Source organism: Dryobates pubescens, chromosome 8 (genome assembly GCF_014839835.1).
Source record: "Dryobates pubescens isolate bDryPub1 chromosome 8, bDryPub1.pri, whole genome shotgun sequence".
Classification (NCBI taxonomy): domain Eukaryota; kingdom Metazoa; phylum Chordata; class Aves; order Piciformes; family Picidae; genus Dryobates; species Dryobates pubescens.
Genome location: NC_071619.1, coordinates 42499956 through 42514685, shown reverse-complemented (window position 1 = coordinate 42514685; position 14730 = coordinate 42499956). Strand labels below are relative to the sequence as shown.

At 47.1% G+C, this 14730-nt stretch overlaps 1 protein-coding gene across 1 annotated transcript in view; it reads right to left on the bottom strand.

The window, feature by feature from the left end:
• Positions 1-2596: 2596 nt before the first annotated feature.
• LOC104306901 (ovostatin) overlaps positions 2597-14730 on the bottom strand; it is a 54457-nt gene continuing 42323 nt past the window's right edge. Inside the window, exons 29-36 of the mRNA XM_054163955.1 lie at positions 14056-14221; positions 12621-12841; positions 10640-10855; positions 9595-9719; positions 9331-9421; positions 5759-5830; positions 4510-4612; positions 2597-2990 (exon numbers count right to left, since the gene is read on the bottom strand). Coding sequence (XP_054019930.1) covers positions 2938-2990; positions 4510-4612; positions 5759-5830; positions 9331-9421; positions 9595-9719; positions 10640-10855; positions 12621-12841; positions 14056-14221 — 1047 coding nt within the window. The 3' untranslated portion in view covers positions 2597-2937. The remainder of the gene's footprint in view (positions 2991-4509; positions 4613-5758; positions 5831-9330; positions 9422-9594; positions 9720-10639; positions 10856-12620; positions 12842-14055; positions 14222-14730) is intronic.

Below are 14730 nucleotides of genomic sequence, written 5' to 3'. Positions count from 1 at the left end.
CAGGCCAATGCTGAGGTCTTGGAAAGGTTCCTCTATTGTAACTGTCTCCCATGTTGAGTTGAAGGTTTCTACTACATGGTTCTGCTTAGAACAGGAGGTTTCAGTTTCTCCACAGGTCCCTCCCAAACCAACATTCATGTGCTTCTACAGCTTCCAAATTTCCTTTGCACCTTTCTGGGATTACATGGAGCATGTAGGTCCCCGTCATGGTTGTCCCTCAGCACAAAACTTCCTGCACTGCTCAGTACTGTAATATTAGTTTCACTTCAATCATCTCTGGGCAAGCCTGGCACCCTACTCAACAGTGCTCTTGGGGTGTACAAAGGGCTGCTCCTCTCATGGAATCATAAAATCACTAAGGTTGGAAAAGGCCTCTAAGACCATCAAGTTCATCCATCAAGCCAACACCACCATGCCCAAGAAACAATATACTGAAGTTGCATAAGAAAGTTCTTCACACAAGAGGACACAGTCTCAAGCTGTGCCAGGGGAAGTTTAGGCTGGAGGTGAGGAGAAAGTTCTTCCCAGAGGAATTGGCATTTGGAATGTGCTGCCCAGGGAGGTGGTGGAGTCACCGTCCCTGGAGGTGTGCAAGAGGGGATTGGATGTGGCACTTGAAGCCATGGTTTAGTTAGTCCTGAGGTGTTGGGTGACAGGTTGGACTTGATGATCTCTGAGGTCTTTTCCAACCTTGTTGATTCTATGATTTTATGTTTTTTTTAACACCTCTGGAGATGGTGAACTCAGCACTTCCCTGGGCAGCCCATTCCAACCCCTCACCACCTTTTCAGTACAGAAATTTCCCCTAATATCCAGCTTAAACCTCCTCTGGTGCAACCTCCCCTGGTCTCATTCTCTCTCCAGTTACTAGGGAGAAGAGACCAACACCCACCTCACTACAACCTTCTTTCAGAGAGCTGCAGGAAATGAGAGGGTCTCCCCTCATCCTTGTCTTATGCAGACTAAACAATTCCAGTTCCCTCAGCCACTCATCCTGTCCATTCCTCTCCTACCACCTACTGTGCTGTTGTGTGGTCTGCCTCACGGCAGGCACAATGCTGTTGAGTGAAGTGTTTGCAGGACTCAAAATCCCCTTTGAGGGGCCTGGTTTTGTGATAAGTACACTAACCTTTTCCCAGATTTTAGCTAGGACTGTTTACCACCCCGGCTGCGGGAACAGCAGTGCAGTGATATGAAGTCACAGTTCACAGTCTCACAGTATCACCAAGGTTGGAAGAGACCTCAAAGATCATCGAGTCCAACCTGTCACCACAGACCTCATGACTAGACCATGGCACCAAGTGCCACATCCAATCCCCTCTTGAACACCTTCAGGGATGGTGACTCCACCACCTCCCTGGGCAGCACATTCCAATGGTGAATGACTCTCTCAGTGAAGAACTTTCTCCTCACCTCCAGCCTAAACCTCCCCTGGTGCAGCTTGAGACTGTGTCCTCTTGTTCTGGTGCTGGTTGCTTGAGAGAAGTGACCAACCCCCACCTGGCTACAACCTCCCTTCAGGGAGTTGTAGAGAGCAATGAGGTCTCCCCTGAGCCTCCTCTTCTCCAGGCTAAGCAACCCCAGCTCCCTCAGCCTCTCCTCACAGGGCTGTGCTCAAGGCCTCTCCCCAGCCTTGTTGCCCTTCTCTGGACACGTTCAAGTGTCCCAATGTCCTTCCTAAACTGAGGGGCCCAGAACTGGACACAGGACTCAAGGTGCAGCCTAACCAGTGCAGTGTACAGGGGCACAATGACTTCTCTGCTCCTGCTGGCCACACTATTCCTAATTCATTGGCAGATGCCTGCTGAGATTGTGATGGATATGTGGTTGGTTTCTGTGCTCTTCCACCAGTGTGATCTAGTGAGGATGAAGGTCAGGTGAGGTCACTGCAGACTGTGAGGGGCAGTAGCCATGGTGTGTGACTCTCTGCTGTACCTGCTCAGTAAATACAGAAAGCATGACAGGAAATGTCTTGTCCTTTGTTACCCCATCATAAGCTCTTTCCAGCTGGTTTTAGTTTTGACTCCTTCTAAATCTTCTCATTTTTCTCTCTCCAAAGTCTCCTTTTACTTCACCACACCTTCTTAACCTCTTTTCAAAGAGTTTCTGTGTTACAGCTCTCTAGTTTCTTCCTCTGTTAGGCTTTGGGTAGAAAGTTTCCATCACATAGGTCAGGCTCCTTGGTCCTGTCTATGCCTCAAGATGTCACTGATGTCATGGACAGACCTTCTCCAAGACATACATTCTTTAGCTGATTAAATACCTTACAGCACCTAGTTCTAGATACAACAAAGACTACAGACTGGGACAGAGAGCATTGCCAATCAGGTTTTATTACAAAAAGCAGTAAAATAGGAGATGTTGATGTAAAGGGAAACTAGAGGCCAAAACCAGGTAAAAGTCGTCTGCCTGTGACTAGAATTCTGACATATGCAAACGATTCAGTTCAAACACTGAAAAAAAGGTGAGGATCAAAGTAATTTCTTCAGAACCTTCCTTCAGGATTAATTGAAAGACCAAACCAAAAATCTACAGAAGCAGCAGCAGCCAATTATTTTCCTAACCCCGCATTCCTTAAGGAGAATCTGTGGCCAAGAACACCCATTGCAGGAGCTTAACTTTACACAAAGCTCCCTCTTGTCATGAGGTTCCAAAAAGATGGATGGTCAGGGTTAACAATGAATTGCACCATATCTCCCTAGCTAGGAAAAGCACTTTATCTGGAGTTTCTGATTCACATTGACCCCAAGCTCTTTGAAGTGTGGGCCGGAATGGGTCATTCTGATCTACTGCAATGTGGGATTTGCTTATTCTTCATTCTTCTGTGTGCTTTTCATTGCCCTTCCAGAAATAACCAAGTCTCTCATCCTCTTCTTCCTCTACAAATGTTTGCCTGATACCTTCTGGAACATCAGCTCTTCAGGCATGTATCTGATTTCAGTTGGAAGGCTGGGAGCAGGGTGTTTTGTATTCTGCAAGGGCATACTCATCTGGAAAAAAGAAAGGGAGATGGCATTTGTCTGAGAGTGAGAAATCATTGACCCCCCCAGCCCACAGACACCCATGCAATCATGTTGAAAACCAGAAAACATTTGGTAGATTTCATGGTAGCCTTCCAGTGGTCAAGGCACCCAGTTGCTGAGGTGCACAATCAGAGCCTAATGCACTCCTCTGGCCATGTTCATCAGGACACAGCGTTGCTGTGACTATGCAAGCTGTGCAGGTCTGTTCTTTGGGCATTGCTGCTGATCTGCAGCTCCCACAGGTTGTGCTAAGCCTGAGAAAAGCACCTGAGCCGCAGCTCTGATGCCATAAGTTCCACACCTTGGTAATGTCTGATGCAATTTTAGCTCCTTGAGGCCAGATCAAGGGAGGTGGTCAGGCACTTAAATTTCTAGTTAGCGCTTAAACTCTTCTTGAGTTCAGTGGGACTGTGTGGCACTTTTAGGCTATTCCTTTAAAATTAGCTGCAGATGTTGAGCAAAAAAGTAGAGAAATATAAATCATTGACTATTGGGTGTGAAAAGGAAAACAAAAGATGATGCTAAACAAATTCATTGGACAGAATGTCTGGCATAGAAGCAGTTGTTCCATAACACGTTTCATGTTTCATTTCCATTCCCGTTCCTTTCCTTTTCTCCTGCGGTCTTAGCTGCTTTCTGCTTTAGTCAGGGAGATAAATAACTGCTTCTGGCTGGACTTGGAGATAAGAACTAACATTGCTTCCTATTTTACCTCTTTGGTACAAAGGGAATGCAAGGGGAGGTTTGGGGGGTGGTGGAATCAGAGCAGCTTCCCTGCTCTCTGGGGAAGCAGAGGGGAGCCAGGGGGGTTTCCATGTTATCTGCTAATTGCAAATACCTGTAGAATATTGTGAATCCTGTATATTTTGTACACATCCATTGCATTCCACTGTAGAGTGTAGTTTTTGCTTGTAAATACAGCTTCATTTGCTTCCAACTGAGTTAGTCATGCTTAGTTAATGTGAATGGGAAACTTCAACCCACTACATTACAGACTGTCATTCCTACTCAAGTAGTTAAATTCCACTAAGGAAGAGCTCTCTGGCTGCAGCCTACTATAGCAATATAAAGTAAAACCATGAGACAAACCAGATCAGGGAAGTCAGGAACAGGGCTGTCAATTAGGCAGCATAATAACCAAGTTACTGGTTTTAACTGTTCAAAGTGTGGAAAGACAAGTGGAACCACACTTCTTTTTGTCTGCAGTTTGGAAGGAAGCAACTCCTGACATGTCTAATCTGCTCTAGGTTGAAATGAAGCAAGAAACAGAAAACCCAGGAAGATGGAGCTGTCTATGCTCAACAAACACACTGAAGTCCAGTAATCAAGAGCAGCAGGATCTCTGGCTTCCTCCACACTCATGTCTTCTAAGAAGCAGAGGCAGGAAAAGCAGAAAACTGAAGTGCAGAGGGGAAACCCCACTGTCTGCACCTTGTCAGTGTTGAGATCAATACCTGGATTCCTCAGGCCTCCTGAGATCCCCTACCTGTTTCATAGTAATCGTAGATATGTACTGGCACTGGTTTGATATCTGAGATAGGCAGGCTTTGCTCCACACTGAAAGAGAATTTGATTTCCTTCTGGGAGACCTGGAAATGGCAAAGCAAGAGAATGCATCAGACATATTCTTTTCATATATATTCCTGAGGCTAAGATTGAACCAATGCATTTCTGGGTCAGACTGGGTGACAACGTGCCATTCTACACTTCTCTCTGAGTTGTAAACTTGATGTCAAATCAAATAATTGTTTAAAAGCTGTTGCTAAGTATGTTTTGTTGCTAAGTGGTGTGCTCTCTCCTCTATGTTCATATTTCCATCATCAGTTATACCAACCATTCCCTGACTGCTGCAGCTTTCAGCACATTAGCATTCACCCCATCATTGAAAGCCACTGTTAACTGCCTGCCTTTACCAAGTCTGGGGCTGAATCATGTCCCTCAGCATCACATGTCTGCAGCTTTTAAACACCTCCAGGGACAGGAATTCAACCACTGCCCTGGGGAGCCTGGTCCAGTCTTTAAGAACTCTTTCAGTGAAAAACTTTCTTCCATTATCCAACCTAACACTCTTCTGTTGCAACTTGAGGCCATTTCCTCTCATCCTAATATGGATCTTGATCCTCATTAGATCACTGAAGCCCAACTAATCAAAATTCCTGCTTGAGACATAGATATTACTATTTCTTTTTGCTTTCTCTATCCTTTCTTTCTTGGGGTATTAAGATCCCTTGTGCTTTGTTTTTCCTCTTTCTCATCTTTCATTCCTTTATTGCTGTCACTGATGTGGAAGGACTATTCTTTCCACACAGAAATAAGGGAAAGGATGATGCTGACTTCCTGTGAAACACTCTCAGCTGCAGTGCTGAGAAACACCACTTAGACACTGAGGAATATGAAGGAGACTGGAACCTTCTGCAACATGGAATGCAGCTTTGCTGGTTTTGTGATGGTGTTAGCCTCGATGATCTTGAGGTGCTTTTCCAATCAAAGCAATTCTGTGATTCTAAATGCTGTTTAACCCTACAGCATTCTTCACAGAATTAATAGATCTGTATCCCCTCACCGTAGACTACAGCCACTGTGGACATACACACGGTGTTGGACTGAGTGAAGTACCTTTACACCTCTACAACATGTCCACTGCTAATCTGCCGCTAATGAGACTTTTCTTTGATCTGAGATCCTGTTTTAAACTTCCAGTTTAACCAGACCAGAAGGAAACCTCCCAAACTCACCTTTTGAAGGTAGAAGAGGATGTGGTTGTTCTTGATGTCTACACGATCAACAAAAGAGTCCTGGTCCTGGAGCTTTAAATAAGGCAAATAAGAGCACTGTTACCACAGTGGACTTGCCAGGGAGACTTAAAATAACTATTTGACAGCAAAAGATGTTTAAAGAGGCTTCCATATTCACCCTGTGCCACCCCGCCATCTCCTGCCCAGAACAAGAAGTGCAGGTTGAGTATCAATCAGAGAATCTAAGAATCACAGACTGGTAGAGATTGGAAGAGATCTCTGAAGACCATTTAGCCCTATCCCCCGCTAGAGCAGATTCACCTGCAGTAAATCACACAGGAACGCATCCACATGGGTATGGAATGTCTCCAGAGAAGAAGACTAAACAGTATCTCTGAGCAGCCTGTTCTGGTGCTCTGCCATCCTCACAGGGGAGAATTTGTCCCCTCTGTTCACATGGAACCTCCTGGGTTTCAGTTTGTACCAACTGCCCCTGCTCACTGGACACCACTGAGAAGAGCCTGGCTGCATCCTCCTTACATTCACCCTTCAGATATTGATAAGCAATAATGAGATCCCCACTTCAGCCTCCTCTTCTCACAGTGTCACCAAGGTTGGAAGAGACCTCAAAGATCATCAAGTCCAACCTGTCACCACAGACCTCATGGCTAGACCATGGCACCAAGTGCCACATCCAATCCCCTCTTGAACACCTCCAGGGATGGTGACTCCACCACCTCCTTGGGCAGCACATTCCAATGGCGAACAAGTCTCTCAGTGAAGAACTTTCTCCTCACCTCCAGCCTAAACTTCCCCTGGCACAGCTTGAGACTGTGTCCTCTTGTTCTGGTGCTGCGTGCCTGAGAGAAGAGACCAACTCCCTCCTGTCTACAACCTCCCTTCAGGTAGTTGTAGAGAGCAATGAGGTCTCCCCTGAGCCTCCTCTTCTCCAGGCTAAGCAACCCCAGCTCCCTCAGCCTCTCCTCACAGGGCTGTGCTCCAGATCTCTCCCCAGCTTTGTTGCCCTTCTCTGGACACGTTCAAGAGTCTCAATGTCCTTCTTAAACTGAGGGGCCCAGAACAGGACTCAAGGTGTGGCCTAACCAGTGCAGAGTACAGGGGTACAATGACTTCTCTGCCCCTGAACAGCCCCAGCTCTCCTCATAAGGTAGACGTTCCAGTCCCCTCATCATCTTAGGGGCTCTCCACTAGGCTCTCTCCAATAGTTTCTTGTCCTTCTTGAATTGGGGAAAGGCAGAGTAGAGAGGGCGGAAAACCTCTCTCAAGCTGCTGGCCACAGTCCCCTAAATGCACCCCAGGATGCTATTGGCCTTCTTGTCCAGGAGGGTGCGCTGCTGGCTCACGATCAGCCTGCTGGCCGCCAGCACTCCCGGGTCCTTTCCCCAGGGCTGCTCTGCAGCAGGTCAGCCCCAAGCCTGCACTGACACATGTGATTGTTGCTCCCCAGGTGTAGGACTCTACACTTACAATGACACAACCGTCTCTGCAGCTCAAGTTGACTCACTTGCTAGGCCATTGTATATCTTAAAGAAAACCAAAACGTCAGAAAAGCAGGTGAGCAAAATTATTTTACTACCAAAATACACAGGCCAAAAATATTCCAAATGTTAGAAAGCAGCTGCTTTTTTTGGGTTGGGTTGGGTTTTTTTTAAGTACATATAAAAAGAAGCAGGATGCCAAACGGTGCTGTTAGTGTCTGTACTGCCTTTTCTGTCCCTTTGGATGTGTGTGCCCAGCCATGTCTGTATATACTCATATGTAACTCTCAGAATGACAGAATGCCCTTGAGTCCTGTGTCCAGTTCTGGGCACCTCAGTTTAGGAAAGATGTTGAGTTGCTGGAAGGTGTCCAGAGAAGGGCAACAAAGCTGGGGAGGGGTCTGGAGCACAGCCCTGGGAGGAGAGGCTGAGGGAGCTGGGGTTGCTTAGCCTGGAGGAGGCTCAGGGGAGACCTTCTTGCTCTCTACAGCTACCTGAAGGGAGGTTGTAGCCAGGTGGGGGTTGGTCTCTTCTCCCAGGCAAGCAGCACCAGAACAAGAGGACACAGTTTCAAGCTGTGCCAGGGGAGGTTTAGGCTGGAGGTTAGGAAGAAATTGTACACAGAGAGAGTGATTGCCCATGGGAATGGACTGCCCGGGGAGGTGGTGGAGTCACCATCACTGGAGGTGTTCAAGAGGAGACTTGATGGGGTGCTTGATGCCATGGTTTAGTTGATTAGGTGGGTGATAGGTTGGGCTCTTGAAGGTCTCTTCCAACCTGGTCCTATTCTATTCTATTCTATTCTATTCTATTCTATTCTAATGTTAGGGGGAAAGAGTGACCTCAAAAGATCACCTAGTCCACCCCCCCTGCCTGAGCAGGATCCACCTAGAGCAGGTCACCCAAGAATGTGTCAAGGTGGGGTTTGAATGTCCCCCGTAGAAGGAGACTCCACAACCTCTCTGGGCAGCCTGTTCCAGTGCTCTGTCACCCTCATAGGGAAGAAGTTTTTCCTTATGTTTAGATAGAACCTCCCATGGTCCAGCACACACCCACTGCCCATTGTCCTGTCATTGGACATCACTCAGAAGAGTCTTGCTCTGTCCTCCTGACATTCACCCTTCTCATATTTACAAACATTAATAGGTCAGCCCTCAGTCACCTCTTCTCCAACCTAAAGAGACCCAGCTGCTTCAGGCTTGTCTCATAAGGAAGATGTTCCACTCTTAATAATTCTTGTGGCTCTGTACTGGACTCTTTCAACCAGTTCCCTGAGGTCCTTCTTGAACTGAGGGGCCCAGAATCAGCCACAATATTCCAGATGTGGCCTCACCAGGGCAGATTAGAGAGGGAGGAGACCCTCTCTCAACCTACTAACCACACCTATTCTAAGACACCACAGGATGGCATTGGCCTTCTTAGCCACAAGAGCACATTGCTGGTTCATGGTCAACCTTTCATCCACTGGGACCCCCAGGTCCCTTTCCCCTACACCACCCTCCAAGAGGTCAGCCCCCAAGCCATACTGGTCCATGGGGTTGTTCTTTCCCAGATGCAAGACTCTACACTTGTCCTTGGATTTCTTTAACTTTCTCCCTGCCCAACTCTTCAGCCTGTCCAGGTCTTGCTGAATGGCTGCACAGCCTTCCAGCATGTCAGCCACTCCACTCAGTTTGGTGTCATCAGCAGACCTGCTGAGAGTGCTCTCTGTGCCCTCATCCAGGTCGCTGATGAATAGATTGGATAGTACTGGTCTCAGTACTCACCCCTGAGGGATCCCCCCTATACATGTGTGTGTCTGCCTGTTGGGGCTACACAGTTGTTGCCTGGACCTTGGAGTATGAAGCTGCAGCAGTCTCACCTCTGCTGGCTGCTGTATTGGGCAAGTCCTAGCAGATTTGTCTTCAACAGAGGGAGGACAGCCACAAGTCTGAGACACAAAGCATGTAGCAGGCAGCTATGCCCACAAACCTTGCAGAGTTCCCAAGGGGCTCTAATCTACTAAGCAGAGAATACCTGTATCAATTTCCCATGTTTTGAGGGTTTACCATTCACTTTGCTCCCATTCCTTACCTTTTCCAGGGAAGATCTTACAGGAACAAAACCTGAGAGCATTTTCACATCGACAATAGCCATGTTGGAGACCTTGCGGGTTCCGGTGTAACTGAAATGACAAAAGCTCTCTCAGTCTGCTGTGCAAACCCAGTGGAGACCTGGGGATGACATTTTCAGCTCCCAGCCATCCCATTTGTCTTCCTGCAGCTGCACAGTAGTACTTAAAACTTTCCTTGGATTCTCTATCAAACTGCAGGGAGTAGGTAAGTAAGAGGAGGTTACCTGGCAGAGAGGACAAGGTCAAACTTCGGTGGGAAGTTGCCTGTGCAGGACACGTTGGCTGCCTGCACTGAGAGAGAAAATCCTGCAGCTCTTTTTGGCAAATGCACATTGTATCTCAGGGTGCTCTGGAAGAGAAGGGAAGAGTGACATGGTCACAGGCTTTTGTGGCACAAGGTATGGAGAGGAATGAATAGGATAGGATAGGATAGGATAGGATAGGATAGGATAGGATAGGATAGGATAGAATTGACCAGGTTGGAAAAGACCTTTCAGATCATCAAGTCCAACCTATCACCCAACACCATCTGATCAACTAAACCATGGCACCAAGTGCCTCATCCAGTCTCCTCCTGAACACCTCCAGTGATGGTGACTCCACCACCTCCCTGGGCAGCAAACTCCAATGGCCAATCTCTCTTTCTGAGAAGAACTTCTTCCTAACATCCAGCCTAAACCTCCCCTACACAGTTTGAGACTGTGTCCTCTTGTTCTGGTGCTGCTTGCCTGGCAGAAGAGACCAACCCCCACCTGGCTACAACCTCCCTTCAGGGAGTTGCAGAGAGCAAGAAGGTCTCCCCTGAGCCTCCTCTTCTCCAGACTAAGCAACCCCAGCTCCCTCAGCCTCTCCTCACAGGGCTGTGCTCCAAACCCCTCCCCAGCTTTGTTGCCCTTCTCTGGACACCTTCCAGCATCTCAACATCTTTCCTAAACTGAGGAGCCCAGAACTGGACACAGGACTCAAGGGGTGGCCTTACCAGTTCTGAGTATAGGGCACAATGACCTCCTTGCTCCTGCTGGCCACACTATTTCTGATGCAGGCCAGGATGCCATTGGCCTTCTTGGCCACCTAGGCACACTGCTGGCTCCTGTCCAGCCTACTGTCAACCACTACCCCCAGGTCCCTTTCTGCCTGGCTGCTCTCCAGGCACTCTGACCCCAGCCTGTAGCACCACAAGGGGTTGTTGTGGCCAATGTGTAGAATGAGGTTTGGAGGAGCCCCTGCTTAGTTCTCAGCGGGGTGGTGCTGACTTTCCAGCTAGCTCACCTGCAGATAGACACAGCCAATGCCATTCACTTCCACACTGTAATTCCCTGGAAGAGTTGGTAAGGAAGCCTGCTGCAGTAAGAAGCGGTTCTGCTCATTCACTTGGAAAGTCTTACTGGAGGACTCCATGAAGTTGACCTTGACTGTGTTCAGGGGTTTTTTAGAGAATGTGAGGTATCCATAATGGGCTAAGGCTTGGAGAGCAACAACAGTGTCCTGAAAAGAACAACATAATCCCTGATTAGTTACCCAGCTGTTAGACAGTACACAAGATTACTGTGGTGGGTTGAAGTTTCCCCCCCAGCATTAACTTTGCCAGACCAACTCAGTTAGAAGCAAATGAAGCTGTATTTACAAGCAAAATCTACACTCTGCAGTGGAATGCAATGAATGTGTACAAAATACCCAGGAGTTCCAATGCCATACAGATATTTACAATTTATAAACAGCTCAAGGATCCCCCTGGCCAGGGACCAGGGGAAGCTACTAGCTTGTCCCCCCCTGCCTTCCCCTTACCCCCCTGTACAAAAGGGACAAGAGAAAGGAGCAGAGAAGTTAGACTTAGCCAAGGCCAGCCAAAAGCAGGTTATCTCCCCCGAGCAAAGCAAACCAGCCAGAGATCAGAAGAGAAGAGAAAAGGGAAGAATTGTTATGGTACAGCTCCTCTTATTCCAGATATTTACCCAATGAATTTGTTTAGAATAATCTTTTGTTTTCCTTTTCACACCCAAGAGTGATCTAGTTATGATTTTCTACTTTTCTCCTCAAAATCTGGAACTAAAGTTTAAAGGCATAGCCTAAACCCACCACAACTACACAGCTGCTACTCCCTGGTCTTTGTCGTGCTCATAATGTAGAGGGAGTTTGCAAACTGATACAAAGACAAGGCACCAGTTCTGGTGCCATAGATTTGAATTACAGAATCATAGAAGTCTTTTGGTTGGAAAAGACCTTTAAGATCATCAAGTCCATCCATTATCTAACTCTGCCCAGTCTAGTGCTAAACCATATTCCTCAGCACCACATGTCTGCAACTTTTAAACACCTCCAGGGGTGGGGATTCAACCACCTCCTCGGGAAACATGTTCCAGACTTGGAGAACTCATTCAGTGAAGAAGTTCCTTCTAATAGCCAACCTAAAACTCCCCTGGTGCAATTTGAGGCCATTTCCTCTCATTCTATCACTTGTTACACGCTGACTCCAACCTCCTTTCAGGGAGTTGCAGAGAGCCAGATGGTCTCCCCTCAGCCTTTTTTTCTTCAGACTAAACAAGCTCAGTTCCCCCAGCTGCTCCTCATAGTTCCTTCAGCCACTCCTCATCAAATATTATTCAAATGAAAATGCAGTCAGGAAGATATGCCTCACTATCAAGATCCAGACTGCAAACTGGACTTCTCTCAGAAGTTTCACATCCCTCAGAAGCGGCTCCAGCAGTCACTTCTCTCAGAAATCCCACATCAAACAAAAGCTCAGCTGAAGTCAGTCAGAGAAGCAAATAAAGGTGCTGTATTTGACAAGCAATAATGGAATGCAATGGATATGTACAAAATACACAGCATTTGCAATATGAGACAAGTTTCTTACCAAAAAAGCAAACAGCACAGAAATCCTCCTTGAGCGGGAGGATTCCACCTCACCGCTTCCCCCCAACCTCTCCCTCCCTTTTCCCTCTAGTTAATTGGAAGAAAAGAGAAAAGGAGAAACGTTAGAGGGAGTTTTAGTTAGCTCAAAGCATCATTAGAAAGTCAGTAATGCTCATCTCAAGGTCATTAGATACCTCCTTCTTTGTGAAGCAGACATGCCAGCAGAAAGAGACAAGAATGTGGGATATTGCTAGGGTACATCTCACATCTGACCAATGAAGTTCGTTTAGAACAATCTTTTGTTTTCCTTTTTGCACCCACTGTAGCTCCTAGCTTAAAGGCACAGCCTAAACTGTCACAAGCAGCTTTCTTTGTTCACCACAGCCACAGCTGTTACCTGGGTGGAGGAGAAACCGCCGTAGGGGTTCTGTTGTTTGACAAGCCAGTGCACAATGCGAGAAATGTAAGAGAAGTCTTCTGGAGTGAGTTTGGGCTTGTTGAGCAAAGCCAAGAGAACATAGCTGGTCATTTCAATTTCTGCAGAAGGTGCACGGGAATAGAAAACAGGGACCTGTTCTGATGGTGGTTTATGTTCTCTCTGCCAGTGAAGTGAACCACCTGAAAACAGAAGAGTGGCCTGTTAAAAATACAGGAAAACTACTCACTGGTTACTTCATTACAGTACTGTGCAGGACACAAGCATAGAATTCCCTCTTGGCCATCAGTGTCCTGAACTGGAAAATTTTAGTTCCAGCATGGAAAACACAACAGGAAGGGAATTAATAAAAGTGGGTTGTATGAGTCAAAGAGGAGATGAAGTGATGGTCCACATTAAATACATTTGCAGATGACACCAAGCTGGGGGCAGGAGTTGATCTGTTAGAGGGTAGGAGAGCTCTGCAGAGGGACCTTGCCAGGCTGGACAGATGGGCACAGTCCAACATGATGGCATTCAACAAGTCCAAGTGCCAGGGGCTGTACTTTGGCCACAACAACCCCATGCAGAGCTACAGGCTGGGGACAGAGAGGCTGGAGAGCAGCCAGGCAGAAAAGGACCTGGGGGTAGTGGTTGACAGCAGTTGAACATGAGCCATCAATGTGCCCAGGTGGCCAAGAAGGCCAATGGCATCCTGGCCTGCAGCAGAAATAGTGTGGCCAGCAGGAGCAGAGAAGTCATTCTGCCCTCTACTCAGAACTGGTTAGGCCACACCTTGAGTCCTGTGTCCAGTTCTGGGCCCCTCAGTTTAAGAAGGACATTGAGACACTTGAATGTGTCCAGAGAAGGGCAACAAGGCTGGGGAGGGGTTTGGAGCACAGCCCTGTGAGGAGAGGCTGAGGGAGCTGGGGTTGCTTAGCCTGGAGAAGAGGAGGCTCAGGGGAGATCTTACTGCTGTCTACAACTACCTGAAAGGGTTGTCATGAGGTATTAGGTATTAGGTAATAGGTTGGACTTGATGATCTATGAAGTCTTTTCCAGCCTGGTTGATTCTATGATAAGACAGTCACAGCTTGGAGCACATGATGTAGCCAAGGGAATTGGGTAGGTTCAGCATGTAGAAAAGGAAGCTAATGGGGAAACTGGGTAAAAATCTTCCACTATCTTGGACTAAGACTTCCAGGGGTCTCTTCCCTCCTATATTATTTCATAATACTAAGAAAACCATGCCACAACTCAACTTTTTGCAAAGTCAAAAGAGACAAATAGAGAAGTTCCTTGACACAAATCTAGTTGCACAAATGAGAAAGGGGCATCATGTATGAGAAAACTGTACTGCCTACCACAGGCCATTTCAGCAGCTGTGTTGCCTGGATCATTGCCATCCTGCACTTACCATCTCTGGTAGCTGTCTTGTCCAGCTTCTCCAGGAAGAACTGGCATCTTGCCTCTTTGTCAGCTAATCCATAAGTGTAGGCAAAGAGGGCCTGGTTGTACAGGTTGTTGATCCCCTTGCTAAATGCAGTCTCCAAACAGTTCATGCCACTCTGAACAATAGGATGCTAGTAACACAAAACATGGTAGGGTTGTTAGGTACTTGAATGTGTGCTTCTCCTTCTCTTTAAGCTGCCATCATTGAGCCTACATGATAAAAACATACACGATCTATGGCATGTTTAAGGACCTACAGTGCAGAAGATGCCCTTCCAGTGGTGCTGCCTCCTTTCTGCATTTATTTAGAGGCAGCATGGCCAGATAACATAGCACTGGTTCTTTTCTTCACTTGGGAGATAACCTTTCCCATGTGAATCCTTTGACCCTTGGTTGCTTTAGCTGTAAAATGTGGATAATTTTTACACAACTGTGTATTTTGAGGAGTCATGAAGAAGAAGGCTCTTTCAGATGGATGTTACTACTTATTTGCTAGCTACAGCTATTGAGAGTTCTTCTTGCCCTTTTAACCTTACAGACCCTCTCTGTGAATGCTAGCTACTTCAGCTCAAACATCACCAGCACACTACTAGTAAGTCCTGTCTGTGCAGCCTCACTATTCCTGCATCTAAACAGTGTG